Here is a 13367-nt window from a genome sequence, read left to right on the forward strand (position 1 = left end):
ACTGTTGAGATGAACAACTACATATCAATGTCTAGAACGCAAAGGCTTAGACAATGGCCTTACTATTGGCAAATTAAAGCCGGTGTTGAAGCTGGTATGACAAGGGAACAGACTAATGAGGCTGAATATCTACAGAAGAAGCGTGAGTTTCTAAAAGTTGAAGACGTTGAAACGCGGTTTAACGAGTATTTGAACTGTGATCAAGTGATGACAAAGAAGCGTAAACCAAACCCAAATTATATTGGATGTGGAAATCTCAGCGGTGTTAAACCACCGTACGCTGAGAAACCTGTTCAAGAGCACACTGAACTAGCTGCTGATGCCAGTGCTGTCCAGAAGCCATCAGAATGATTCAATGTCATAAGTATTACAACAGTTTTGTCTTTATATCATGACGCAACCTGTAGGCCATGAAGCACAACCCTAAAGAGATAAATATGAGTGGTAGGATCAAATATTTCAAGCCAGCAATCAAATCTGATATTGGAGTATCGTGATGTCTCTGCTTCTCTGCAAGCACCAAGTATTCTACTTTATTTGACAACTCCTTTATGGTTTGTTCATTTTCTCTGAGTTGATCGACGTTGTCATTGTTCAACTTCTCAATGATTGCAGTCAACTGTGTCAATGTTGTACGTAAACCTCTAACGTTTGTTGATAAAGATTCAAAATCAACAGACAGCTGTTTGAACTTCTTCTCCTGTGCATCCAAAGAGGAGAGCTCATTTGGACTTGCACCCTCAGCGAGTGCACGTATTTGAGACTTGAGGCTTGCCAATTGTTCAAGAATCTCAGCGTTTGAATTGCCACCATTATTTGGCTCAGTTTGTTGCTTATGCTGTTTTGCCTCTTGTTTTGCCTGCTGTTTTGTTTGCTTCGGCTGTTGCTTAGATTGTTTCTCTGGCTGTCCTTTCTCATCAACTTGGACAATCTTCTGCACTACTTTCGGTTGGAAAGCGGAGAATCCATCGTTCTCGAGAACTTCACTGACGACCCCATCATACGTCTTCAATCGCAACAGCTCGAATTGTTCGTGGATACCACCAGACTGGGCCATAACACCAACGAATCTACCCTTTGGCAGCTTCACCCTCTTGGTCTTTAAACATATTCTATTGTTCACCTGGACTACCAAGAAGCCATCGTAATAGGCGATTCTCAGGGTCGTTGGAACTTGTGAGTCCTGGTATGGCAGCAGACATGAACCAAACGACTCTTTGTATCTGTCTGCATCTTCAATCTTGGCGAGATCCTTAGTGCGTGTATCCAAGAAGCCATGAACAGAACTGCCCAATTCACTGTTTGAGTCTACAACCACTTTCAACCCATCGAATTCGTTCCACACAGTATCACGGATACCACCAGTGGAGTACTGCAGTGCAATTGCACCACCGTTCTTACCACGTGAGCCCACACTACGGAACACAGCCTCCACTGTCCATCTATCAGTGTTCAGCTTTGTTGGATTGTTCAAAGCTCCCCACGTCGATGCTTTCGGGGTCAGAATGATGCGCCCTTCTTCAAACTGAGCATCTCCGTCCATCTCCCATTCTTCCTCAGCGTTAGTACATCCGCTCTGTATATAATACCCGGTCATGGTACTCACTTGGAGGGTGTAACAGGTCTAACTTGGCCAGTTCAGGCAGTGAGAGATCTTCAATCTCCAGCTTGATGTCTTCCTCTGTGTGAGCCACAGCTGTTGATGCCAGCAGGGCAACCAGCGACCAACAGAAAGTGAACTTCATCCTATCAAACCAATGCTTGCTCTCTATCCTTGCTTGCTCTCTTCCACAGCCTCGTCTTGATAAAGAGGCTCCGATGTTGTCGGCTTTGTGTTTTTTTTTGTGTGGTGGGCGCGTGGGCGGCCGACCCCCACCACGTCAGTCTTGATCTAACAGGACCGCCAGCGAGGAAGCCCACGGAGGCGTGTGTAAGCCTGTGTTGATGCTACGTGTTTCCCTACGGTATGCCTACGGTATGGTGTGTCCACCAGCGTTCAATTGAGGAGATAGAACTATGGATTGTTGCATTCGACACATTCCGACGACTCGACTGGCTTACTTTGCTGTAGTAGTGCGCCACCAGTGCCGTCAACATGGCCCAGCTTCTCGTCTGGGAAGAGGACATCGCGTACCCTCTGCTTGAGGACTTTGGAGTCGGGGAACCCACCATCTCTCACTCTTTCCCAGATCAACACGGGCTCAGCATTCTCGTGTGCGACGGTGCTGATCTCGAAGCACCCGCTGGGGCCTGGGATCAGGGCAACCTCGCCCAGCTGCGAGCCAAACGTCTGTAGCAGCTCCTGTAGGTACCACGCTGCTCGGAGGTTCCACTTGCACTTGGTGCAGAAGGTGATGGTAACTCGTGGATACGGCATTGTGTGTGTGTGTGTGTGTGTGTGTGTTCTCTATGGCTCAGCGTGCAATTCCGATGAGCCCACCGTCGAACTGTGCCGGCTGGCTCTCCAGTGCTGTAAACAGAAAAAGTGCCTTGCCTTCCCTTTGGCGGTGGAAGGCCAGGCCGCGCACACAAATTCCGATATGAAATCGGTGTTTTGTCTCGCAAGAACATCAACATCAACATCAACATCAACAACCCACAGAGACGGCGGTAACCGTGGGAAAGGGCCATAGAACAACGAGCTGAGGATGCCGACGTTTGCCGATAGCTTCTGGACACGGGACTTCCACACTGGGATCTCCACGCTGTTTGCCAAACTGAACCAGGGATGTGTTGAGAATGAGGAGTTCATCTCGCTGTTTACAGCCAGGATGGAGGGGGAGCTGGACTACGGCGCCAGGTTGACGCTTGTTGAGAAGAACAACAAGCCATTGAAGACTGGGTTCGATCGTGATGACGGTGCGTCCCTGAAGAACGCGTTCAAGGGGATTGCCGAGCAGATGGTGAGGGAGGGTGAGACCCACTACACCATCGGCACCAACATTAGGCAGATGGTTGTTGATCCGTTCACCAAATGGAGCGAGGAGCACGCTCAGAGGGTCCACTACTCCGAGGCGATCCTGAACAACAGCTTGAAAGTGTACAATACGAAGTACAAAGTTGTTGAGAAGGTGTCGAAGAAGTACTTCAACAAGTGCCGTGTGTTTGAGACTTTGAAGCACGGTATGACGGAGGAGGAGGTTGTGGCACAGTTGAGCCTTGAAGAAGAAGAAGATGACGATAAGCCTGTCTCAATTGGTAAGAAGGATTACAAGACCAGTGAATTGAAACAACTTTTGGCAGATATGCTGCAAAAGATTCCCCAGACTCAGATTAAAGTGACACTGCTGGGAACGTATGATCACGTGTCGACCGGTTCGCAGATTGCTGAATACTTGCAAAAGACTTTGCAAGTTGCTAATCTGGATGAATGTGAAATGATCGGTAACGATTTGATACATCATGGGTATTTGAGAAAAGTCAACACCTCTGTGGGGTCTACTATTGGTCAAGCAAATACATTTGTCAATTCTGGTTCCTTCCATTACCAGTGGAAAGAGCTGGCATATCATTTGGCGAATTTGCCAATTGATTCCAATGGCACAGATCCGGTGTATCCATCAAAGATGACAAATTATATCGATGATTTGAAGTCTACCTTTGAAGAACCGTCATTGACTAAATTGAACAAAGACATAAAAGAACTGGATCAAGTTTACCGCATTGAAGTTCAAAAATTGGATAAAATACGCTGTGACCTGGAAGAACTGATGATTGACCATCTTACATTCATGGAGAAGTGTGAACTGGATAGACTGCGTGCTCTGAAAAAAGTGATTTTGGATTTCACCGCATGTATATCGAACAATATAACACAGATCAAATCATCGATAGATCAGATATTGGTCTATGAAGAGTCCATTTCACCAACAAACGACTTGTTATTCCTTTTACAGAATTATCGAACCGGTCCATTTGAACCAAGAGTTATCATGTATGAGAACTATTACGATTCTCCAAAACAACAGATCTTTGGTGTAAGCCTTGAGACCCGTTGTAAGAATGATACCAAAAACGTACCAATCATTGTCTCTTCTATCCTGTCGTATATGGATACTGTCTATCCAAATCTGCCAGACGATGACGTTCGTACAAAGATCTGGCTTATACCGGTGAGGTTACAATCCACTCATGCCTTAAGATCACAAATCGAACAAGTCCATAGTGATGGGCTTACGCCTGAGTTTTGGTCAAATCACCCACCAGAGGTTATTGCAAGTGTCTTGAAACTGTACTTGTTGGAGTTACCAGACTCTTTGGTTTCAAGCTCTGTCTATGACGTTATTAAACTGATCTATCAACAGTACCCCAACGATGAGGACCAGAGAATCCTGGGGGTTTCAAACGTGCTGAAAGATTTGGACAAATCACAACTGGCAACGGTAAACGTTATCTGTACCCATTTCCAGAGGTTGATATCAATCCTTAGGGAAAACACTCAACAACCTGACACGACCTTGGCTGAAAACTTTGAAGATGGAATATCACAGGAGTTTTCCTCTTGTATCTTAAGACCTAAACAGAATACCAATGTTACTATGGGTGATAGACATCCATTCAGACTGGTTCATGATCTGTTGACTCATAAAAAGGAAGTTATGAGATTAGTGAAAAGGTCTGCGAGTGTTAAATCATCATCTGCGCCGATGTCAAGTTCGTCAAGTGAGTTTTCTACCGGTAGTGGTAGTAATTCTGGGGTAAAGAGAAAGGACTCAACCTTGCAATACAGATTGAAACAAGCAGTTGAGGCACAAGCATCTCATGAGTCTTCAAGAACACCATCTGCAAGTCAAATACCACAAATCGATACAATTCAGGAATGAAAAGGAGGTCAATAACATGTTCATACATATATATATATATTATACTGAATATTTATACAACATTCTTATTCTTCAACTGTTTGAATACTGTGTAGTCGCCATCGTCATCTTCGTCATCATCTTCGAACTTACCAGCGTCCTTGATGATCTTTTCACCCTTCTTATTTACGTAGACGATCTTGTCCAAAGGTTTCAAAGGTCTCTTGATCTGAAACTCCTTGGATGATGATGAGGACGATATAAAAGGGTTATGTAACTCAGCTCTTTTGATGAATACCTCACCGTCATCATCTCCCGCACCGTTTGGAATTTCTTCACACCATGATCTCTTCAGCTCATCAGTGATGACCTTAGCACTTGGTGTCTTTGGAATGATAAAGCCACCCACGTCATCCACATCGTCCAATTCGTCCAGTTTGGAGGTTGGCTCTTCAAAGTTCAGTCTCTTCTTGAACTTGTACTCGGGACTGGCCAGATGACCCAGCTTCAGATCCTTTATACGCCCACTGCCTATAGAACTCGGTGTCGGTGGGAACAGCGCCCTCGTTGAGATATGGCACTGCTGATTTTGCAATTGGAATCCGTCCCCGAGTGCATGTTTCTTGCGGTGTCTTGGAGTCTTTGCCGGCGTATACAGCTGACGCAACGGTGATTTGGCCGACGACGTTATCCTCTGTGATCTACCGTCCTTCTGGTTACTCTGACTCCGTACCGGTGGTGACAGATCGGTCATAAACCCTGGTGGTGGTGTGTGTGGTGTAAGCAGTGGGGCTCTTGCATGTTGAACTTCCCGCGGTGGTGTCACTGGAGGCATCTTCTATGAGTCAATTGGCACGTAACTAGGGATACAGATCACAACTTTAGCTATAGTAACGGGGAAATATGTGCTAGATCAACTGTTTTAAGGAGAAGATAAAAGATGATTTGAGCGAGTTGGAGAGAAAAGTGAAAAATGGCTGGCTTCTACGTAATTTTTTTGCACTTTTTGCGCTTTGTGTCTCATGCGCGCAATTACATTTCCTAATTGGGTAAGTGCAAGTGTTGACTTCCTGATCTGGTAAGATAAGATTGCAAGCGTCTATATAAGGATGTTGTTAGGACCTTTGGGCTTCTCGGGGTGTTGCTATTATAGGGGCAGTTAATATCAGTGTTACTGTAATTAACGAATTGACTTGATTGCAAAGGGGAGAAAGCATGTTTTCCAATAATTCTAGTTGAAGATTTCTCGAATGAGATATAATATTACCCAGTTATATGTATTTGAAAGCAGATATGAAAGACAGCCCACACCAAAATTCCATTTCGGGCGTCTTAAAGCGTGCAAGAATACCATAATTATCAGGCTCCCTAGCACTAGAACATATACACACTCTCCATGGCTGAAATACCTCAATTGCGAGTATAAACACCCACGTACTTCACCAATATATGTATAATAATCAGACAGCTCATGTAGAACATCCAGACACCACCGACCATCTTACACTAGCTCGGCTCAACGAACATGGCCCAATCGCACAACGAATATGGCCCAATGGCACGGCAAAGGGTGTAACGTAACCATGTCGCCAACACCACACGACAATATCTGGCCATTCCACGGATATCAACACCACTACAACTCCCACACCAATTGATCAAGTGCCGATATCTGCGACTGTAATTGTTTCCTCCCATAACATCCTTACACCAAGAAAACGTAGCCTAGGTGGTCATCGCTTTAAAGGGGGGCGCAAGGGAGTTATCCAATTAGTTTCAAGTTAGGGTCTATTGCCTCCTTTCACAGGATTTCTCATCAATTGTCCGTCAAATCCAATAGATAACCAAGTATGAATATCGTGAAACTACAAGTAAGTGCCTTGATCCATTTCGTTCGCTGGTGAGGGGTCGATTAGTTGTTCGTTGTGCTGTTGAAGCCCGTACACTGCCCATAACCCCTTTTCACCACCCTGGTCCATGGAACCTCACTAACCATGCTGCCTCCCTTGCCAACAGAGAAAGTTCCCAATCCTCAACCAGGAGGACCTGTTTGGTCTCATTGAGCAATTCAGAGGACTCGACACTGAGGATAAAGGTTACGTTGAAAAGCAGGACGTTATTGAACAGCTGTCCAACTCTGGTGAAAGCTCATATGATGATGTCCGTCAAACTTTGAAACAAGTGTCTGTTGACTCCTCAGGCCGTGTTGAATTGGATGACTACGTTGAATTGGTTGCAAAGATTAGAGAGAACAAGAGTGCACCACAGAGCACCACAACTTCTTCCCCTTCAAAGATTCAACACAAGGGTACAGGTGCCAAGGCTTCAATTATCGTTGGTGGATCGCAATCAGGTACGACACACACCATCAACGAAGAAGAGAAGACCGAGTTCACAAAGCACATCAACAGCGTCCTCGCAGGTGATCCAGACGTTGGTGATAGAATCCCAATTCCAACTGATACTTTCCAGATTTTTGACGAGTGTAAAGATGGTTTGATTCTATCCAAGTTGATCAACGATTCCGTCCCTGATACTATTGATACAAGAGTCTTGAACTTCCCAAAGAAGGGTAAATCTTTGAATAATTTCACCATCTCTGAAAACGCCAACATCGTCATCAACTCTGCCAAGGCCATTGGTTGTGTTGTTGTCAACGTCCATTCAGAAGACTTCATCGAAGGTAAAGAACACTTGATCTTGGGTTTAATCTGGCAGATCATTAGAAAGGGTTTGTTGAATAAGATTGATATCAAATTGCACCCAGAGTTGTACCGTTTGTTGGAGGATGATGAAACTTTGGAACAATTCTTGAGATTGCCACCAGAGCAGATCTTGTTGCGTTGGTTCAATTATCACTTAAAGGCTGCTGGCTGGGAAAGAAGAGTCACCAATTTCTCCAAGGATGTCTCTGATGGTGAGAACTACACAGTGTTGCTCAACCAGTTGGATCCACAATTGTGTTCTTTGGCTCCTTTGCAAACACAGGATTTGTTAACAAGGGCTGAACAAGTTCTTCAGAACGCTGAGAAGCTTGAATGTAGAAAATATTTAACACCATCTGCATTGGTTAAAGGAAATCCAAAGTTGAACTTGGCCTTTGTTGCACACTTGTTCAATACTCACCCAGGTTTGGATCCGATTGAGGAGAATGAAGCTCCAGAGATTGAAGAATTTGATGCTGAAGGTGAAAGAGAAGCTAGAGTGTTCACTCTTTGGTTGAACTCATTGGATGTCGATCCGCCAGTGGTTTCTCTGTTTGAGGATTTGAAAGATGGTACCATTCTTCTTCAAGCCTTTGAGAAAGTCATGCCTGGTTCGGTTAACCAAAGGCAAATCAACAAGAGACCAACAAGTGGTAATGAGATCTCAAGATTCAAAGCTTTGGAGAACACAAACTATGCTGTTGAAACAGGTAAGGCAAACCACTTCTCACTTGTCGGTATTGAAGGTTCAGATATCACCGATGGTAACAAACTATTGACACTTGGTTTGGTTTGGCAATTGATGAGACGTAACATTGTGTTGACTCTTAAGTCCCTTTCAAGCACTGGACGTGATTTGACAGATGCCGACATCCTGAAATGGGCAAAGGAGAAGATCTCCAAAGGTGGTAAGACAACCACCGTTAGATCCTTTTCTGACTCTTCAATCTCCACTGCACACTTCCTCTTGGATATCTTGAATGGTATGAAACCAGGGTATGTGGATTACAACTTGGTTCACCCAGGCTCTACAGAAGAGGAGAGATACGCAAACGCAAGATTGGCCATTTCCATTGCAAGAAAGATGGGCGCATTGATCTGGCTTGTTCCAGAGGATATCAACGAGGTTCGTTCAAGATTGATCTTCTCCTTTGTTGGTTCATTGATGGCTCTTGAACATTAACATGTTTTCTTCACGTGTATATGATGTGTTCATAGCCTATGCCCTGTATTATATAGATGTTTGTCATCCTTGTCTGTATAGCACTGTAGGTTTAGTATCGTTTGGGTATTACTGGGTCGTTGTACATCCAGTCGTTGTTTTCCATATCCATAACAATCTCTCGAAGATAAGCAAACTGTCTTGCTGTGGTATCTTCCTCATCAACACCTTTACACAGGGCTCTTGCTCTCTTGTGATCTCGTTCTTCCGCGAGGTCTTGGAAGTACGTGAGGTACTCCTGGTTTATCAGTGTATACTCCTGCTTCTTTCTCTCGTTCATATCTCTGAGGAATTCCACATCGGCAAACGCCCTTTCAAGTGGATGGACCTTAGACAACCTCACATTCTTGCGATCCTGAATCCTGAGCCTTTTGCAAGCCGTGATCTCTTCTCGTGAGTACCCCGGAACAGAGATCAATATATCGTCTTTGATAAGCTCTGAGCTCCTGGCAACGTTAGACAGATCGGGCTCATCATCCTCCGATCCTGAATCATCGTACCCGTCAAATATCTCCTCAAAGGTCTGCTCTGCCTGCGAGAACGCCTGTAGCCTCGATTCACGCATGGGATGTTGGGAGTTAAACAACAGATAGTCCTCTGGACTGGTTGACTTGTGTATCACGAACCGCGTATCGTCCATGGGTCTTTTGTACTTATCACTCTGCTTTCTAAGCGTCCTGGAGAGTAAGTTTGACGCTGCCGACTCGAACGAAGCGGGTTTCCTCGACGACACACCCTTAAAGAGCTGTCTCTTAACATCTTGTTCATTCTTCCGTGACATCTCTACCGCTCTATTTCGGCGCCCCTTGCCGCTGTGTTGTTGTTGTTGTTGTTGTTGTTGTTGTTGTTGTTGTTATTGTTGTTGATGTTTTTCCCGTTTTCCTTTGTTTTGATTTCGAAGGCGGGCGGGTTTGTGTCGAGCATCGCTTCACTACGAAACATATGAAAACACAGGCTCAACATGAATCATCATTGAGGTTCTAATTACGTTGTCTGGAGTTCGTGATCTGATCCTTTAGCTTGTCATCCCAGTCGGCTTTGAGGTCGTCCAAGTACTTCAGCAAATCCTCTGCACCGGTCTTGTCAACTTCTTGAATCTTGATATATTCATGTCCATCTCTTGTACAGGCGGAGCCATACTTGACGTCCTGCTTCTCGAAGGTTTGGCTGACGAGTTTGGCCACGTATACCGGTGCGTTAGCAGCAGTGTAGCCCGAGATGTTCATCCACGGCGAGCCCAACCATCTCACGAGGTAGAACATGAAGAGCATGCCGTAGTAGGTGAAGACGTTCAGGTACTGGAAGAATGACATGGACGTGAAGATACCGGGATGGATGAGATATTGCTTTATGCCTCTTTCACGCAACTTGTCATAGGTGGCAATGTGAAGGAGGTCGATTTCTCTTTTGGAGCCTTCGTACGAGGAATCTGTCTTCAGCAGTTGTAAGTCGTCAAATGACAAGTACTTTGGATCAGACATGATACTCGAGATCCAAATGATTCTTCCTTTGGCGTTCTCTAACAGGGGCAATAGCTTCTGGGTTAGATAGTAGGGACCAAACACATTGCACTGGAACACAAGCCCCATTCCATCCTGAGACTTGACTCCAACTCTTTGGATCTTATAGTGAGGATCAGTGGCACCTTTGATTGGATTTGCACATATTTCCTTCACCGCACCAATCCAATCGATACCATCGTAGACACCTTGGGCACTGCAGGCAAAGAAGTAGTCCAGTTTTTGATATTTCTTATTCATCTCATAGTATGCGTTCAGGATGGAAACCATATCGGTGAAATCAACGAGGAGATAGTCATAATCAACAATCCCTGACCGATCCAGCTTGTCAACGTAAGCCTTGATGTTGTCAATGACCTCACGAACCCTGGGAAGTGTACGAGAAGTTACAATTATTGTAATTCTAGTGTCATCCTCTTCAGCTTCAATCAACCGGTACACAATGTTCATACCGAGGTTACTAAAAGGGTGTTAGATTCTAGACGGGTGTGTTGGAGATAAACAAGATACGATACCATACATACCAGTTGGTGCCGGTGACAAGGGCAACTTTCCATTGTGGTGCCGACATCTCTGTGAACTACTGAAGCCAGCTGTTTATTGGAGCCTGTGAACAGAGCATGGTTCTCTTCAATGGATGGTGTTTCCTCTCGTATAAGCGAAACGAGCGCTATGGCACCGTTGTCGTGGAAACCACTGGTTGGGACAGTACAGCAGGGAAACATCCAGACATCAAGACGGGGATTCTCGGTTGCCCTGGCGGTTGGGTTTTCGAGCATCAAGCTTTGTTTACTTTTCGAAAAATGTAAACATCAGGGTAAACAACAGCGTAAACAGCCCTGTAGATCAAGCATTTTAAGGCCAAGTTTCCCGTTACGAAAGATGAATCCATTACAAGAAGTCTCGAACAACAAGATGCTTCAAATCCCCAAGCTTGACTTTCGAGAGAGATCACCACCAAAGACCTTGGGGTCACCTACGAGACTATTACATTCAGCATCAAGGGTTTCCCCCTTCAAGGGAAGCAAAGCACATATGACAGATAAGGAGATCTTTGCCACCTCACCAAAGAGACTGGGTTCCAGCTCGGTGAAGAGGAATCAAGTGACCTTGAGTGAGATGAGAACCACATTGGCACCGAGTGTTTCAATGAGGAAGCAATTCGAGCAAACACCCTCAAGAATGATCTCTGGGAGAAGAAATGGCATTCATTCAGAACAGCCGGCGTCCAGAATCCAAAGACCAACTATGAGCTCGCTAAAACGTATGGTAAATCCATCATCAGTGCCGTTGTCTGGGAATGCAAACCTTTCAAAGGAAAATCTTGCTACACCAAAAGAAGAAGATGAAAGCGTAGACAGTACAGATATGAGAACGCTTATCAACACGAAGAGAAATGCTGAAAGTGCAAGATCTGTTTTGAAATACTTGAAATCAGAAGAACAGTCACCAAAGAGGAAGAAACAGAGACTGGTCAATTTTGACTCAAAGATACATCTTGTTGATGAAGCTCCTGACTCTACAATATCGTCGCAGAATCAGACGATTGAACTCTTACAAAAGATCTTGGAAAATCAAAAACTCATACTAGAGAGACTTTCTGCATTGGAGAATAAGTGACTATGTTACACTTCTAATATCCTTTGCTTTATGATATCTATAGCTGCCAAGGAGTCCTCCTCAGAACTGTGTTCTCCAGTTTGGATTATTCGGTTCAGGAATCTGAATGCAAGTTCCTTCAAGGCGTACTTCTTCGACATGCCCTTAGGATACAAGATAGCAGTATCAACAATGTTGTGGTGCACCAGCCTCATAGTGTTCAGGTCGTTCTCCAATCCGTGTCCGACGATGATTGTATTTGAATCGATAATGGTATTCATTACCAAGTCCATTGTTTCGTTTAAATCCATTGCATCCTCCGGGATGGAACTGACACCACTCCAGTTTGTATTTAAGTCTAATATCTGTCCAAATGGTTTGGTGATCTCATCGAATATGACACTTCTCGTGTAGAAGTCCATGATTGTCAATCTAATCATCTCCATACCCTTTGAAGTATAGCCCATTTCACAGTCCAATCCGACAATCCTTTGCCTATCAACTGATGCTGGCTGACATTCTCTAAACGGTATTAACTGCTGCATCTCATCAGCGGTTTTTGCCTTGAACACATGATGATCACTATGTTTACAGCCTTGTGATTGTCCCACAACCTCAGAACAGCATTCCCAATATCTATCGTTATTTTCTATTCTTTTCTTTCTCTCGTGGAATGTGCAATTGATAACGTCCGTGATCCTTGAGAATTCAAACTCTTCCCCACATCTATCACACTTTTTCCATTGTGACTGAGCAGTCGACTCATCTGTGAGTATTGGTACCTCTGTAACATAACCTTCTCTTTCCAGTTTCTCCTTCGAATGAACCAAGGACTTCACTGCTTTGTAGATCTCGTCATCTGACATCTGTTTGAAAACTCTTTGGGGTCTTTCTTCCATTGATGATTCACCTCTTTGTACTCTTCTGATCAAAGACTTCATGGAATTGTTATATGTTGCTGGTGTTTTATCCTTTGCAATGTTGAACTCATCGCTGACTGCCTGTCTCTTCGGTGTCTTATGGTTGAGCTTTTGGTATATCTGTACAAGCATAGTGACATATTTCATTCTCTGTTGTAGGGTGGCAGGCGCACCTACACCGGGTAGACCTTTGGGAACTGCATTCACGAGATCCTTGGTCTCATCATGTCCTTCTAAAACGGCATTCAAGACCTGAGAATGGGTTGTCGGAGAAACATTACGCTCTGAAGACCCAGAATTTGCAGATCCAATGGCTGGTAGCTTCTCAGAGGAGGTCTTTGGTCTCTTTACAAGTTCCTCTTGTGCCCCATCTGATGTCCCACACGTTGCGATGGGCCTCTTCAACGAGTGGTTGAAGATGCAAAACGGAAGCTTACAACTGCCTGATCGAGGACATGGTCTTTTGGCAAAATATGTTGACGATGACTTGAACATCCTACTCAACATCAGCATGAGAGCAATCAATAACGAGTAGAGTGTGTTCTATACAACTAACGGTAAAACACGAAGTTGTGCAATGGCCGATGAAGGGCTCCACT

At 44.6% G+C, this 13367-nt stretch overlaps 10 protein-coding genes across 10 annotated transcripts in view; 4 read left to right on the plus strand and 6 right to left on the minus strand.

The window, feature by feature from the left end:
- CYBJADRAFT_190527 (uncharacterized protein) overlaps window positions 1-50 on the plus strand; it is a gene marked incomplete at its 3' end in the record, with an annotated part of 2274 nt that extends 2224 nt beyond the window's left edge. Inside the window, exon 2 of the mRNA XM_020217375.1 lies at window positions 36-50. Within this exon, the coding sequence (XP_020070055.1) occupies window positions 36-50 (15 nt within the window). The remainder of the gene's footprint in view (window positions 1-35) is intronic.
- CYBJADRAFT_168085 (concanavalin A-like lectin/glucanase) lies at window positions 1-1668 on the minus strand. The gene has a single exon (XM_020215203.1). The coding sequence runs from the start codon at window positions 1595-1597 to the stop codon at window positions 368-370; it is 1230 nt and encodes a 409-aa protein (XP_020070056.1). The 5' UTR covers window positions 1598-1668; the 3' UTR covers window positions 1-367.
- Window positions 1669-1980: 312 nt separating this feature from the next.
- On the minus strand, window positions 1981-2404 carry CYBJADRAFT_168088 (SelT/SelW/SelH family protein). Its single transcript, XM_020215204.1, has one exon. It carries the CDS (start codon window positions 2375-2377, stop codon window positions 2015-2017), a length of 363 nt encoding a protein of 120 aa, XP_020070057.1. The 5' UTR covers window positions 2378-2404; the 3' UTR covers window positions 1981-2014.
- A 244-nt stretch (window positions 2405-2648) lies between these two features.
- Window positions 2649-4823, plus strand: RGD2 (GTPase-activating protein RGD2; the record flags this gene model as incomplete). Its single annotated transcript, XM_020212745.1, has 1 exon — window positions 2649-4823. The coding sequence occupies one exon, from the start codon at window positions 2649-2651 to the stop codon at window positions 4821-4823; it is 2175 nt and encodes a 724-aa protein (XP_020070058.1).
- Window positions 4824-4825: 2 nt separating this feature from the next.
- Window positions 4826-5745, minus strand: SIC1 (cyclin-dependent protein serine/threonine kinase inhibiting protein SIC1). The gene has a single exon (XM_020215205.1). The coding sequence runs from the start codon at window positions 5635-5637 to the stop codon at window positions 4876-4878; it is 762 nt and encodes a 253-aa protein (XP_020070059.1). The 5' UTR covers window positions 5638-5745; the 3' UTR covers window positions 4826-4875.
- Window positions 5746-6425: 680 nt separating this feature from the next.
- Window positions 6426-8690, plus strand: SAC6 (fimbrin; the record flags this gene model as incomplete). Its single annotated transcript, XM_020217521.1, has 2 exons — window positions 6426-6673; window positions 6819-8690. The coding sequence occupies exons 1-2, from the start codon at window positions 6653-6655 to the stop codon at window positions 8688-8690; spliced, it is 1893 nt and encodes a 630-aa protein (XP_020070060.1). The 5' UTR covers window positions 6426-6652.
- A 91-nt stretch (window positions 8691-8781) lies between these two features.
- On the minus strand, window positions 8782-9510 carry CYBJADRAFT_173537 (uncharacterized protein; the record flags this gene model as incomplete). Its single annotated transcript, XM_020216476.1, has 1 exon — window positions 8782-9510. The coding sequence occupies one exon, from the start codon at window positions 9508-9510 to the stop codon at window positions 8782-8784; it is 729 nt and encodes a 242-aa protein (XP_020070061.1).
- A 199-nt stretch (window positions 9511-9709) lies between these two features.
- On the minus strand, window positions 9710-10820 carry ERG27 (3-keto-steroid reductase; the record flags this gene model as incomplete). Its single annotated transcript, XM_020212775.1, has 2 exons — window positions 9710-10709; window positions 10774-10820. 2 exons carry the CDS (start codon window positions 10818-10820, stop codon window positions 9710-9712), a joined length of 1047 nt encoding a protein of 348 aa, XP_020070062.1.
- Window positions 10821-11131: 311 nt separating this feature from the next.
- Window positions 11132-11869, plus strand: CYBJADRAFT_173539 (uncharacterized protein; the record flags this gene model as incomplete). Its single annotated transcript, XM_020216477.1, has 1 exon — window positions 11132-11869. One exon carries the CDS (start codon window positions 11132-11134, stop codon window positions 11867-11869), a length of 738 nt encoding a protein of 245 aa, XP_020070063.1.
- A 5-nt stretch (window positions 11870-11874) lies between these two features.
- REX3 (RNA exonuclease) lies at window positions 11875-13263 on the minus strand (the record flags this gene model as incomplete). The annotated part of the gene is made up of 1 exon (XM_020213725.1): window positions 11875-13263. The coding sequence occupies one exon, from the start codon at window positions 13261-13263 to the stop codon at window positions 11875-11877; it is 1389 nt and encodes a 462-aa protein (XP_020070064.1).
- Between the last annotated feature and the right edge of the window lie 104 nt (window positions 13264-13367).

The sequence above is a fragment of the Cyberlindnera jadinii genome (assembly GCF_001661405.1).
Source record: "Cyberlindnera jadinii NRRL Y-1542 unplaced genomic scaffold CYBJAscaffold_8, whole genome shotgun sequence".
Classification (NCBI taxonomy): Eukaryota; Fungi; Ascomycota; class Saccharomycetes; order Phaffomycetales; family Wickerhamomycetaceae; genus Williopsis; species Williopsis jadinii.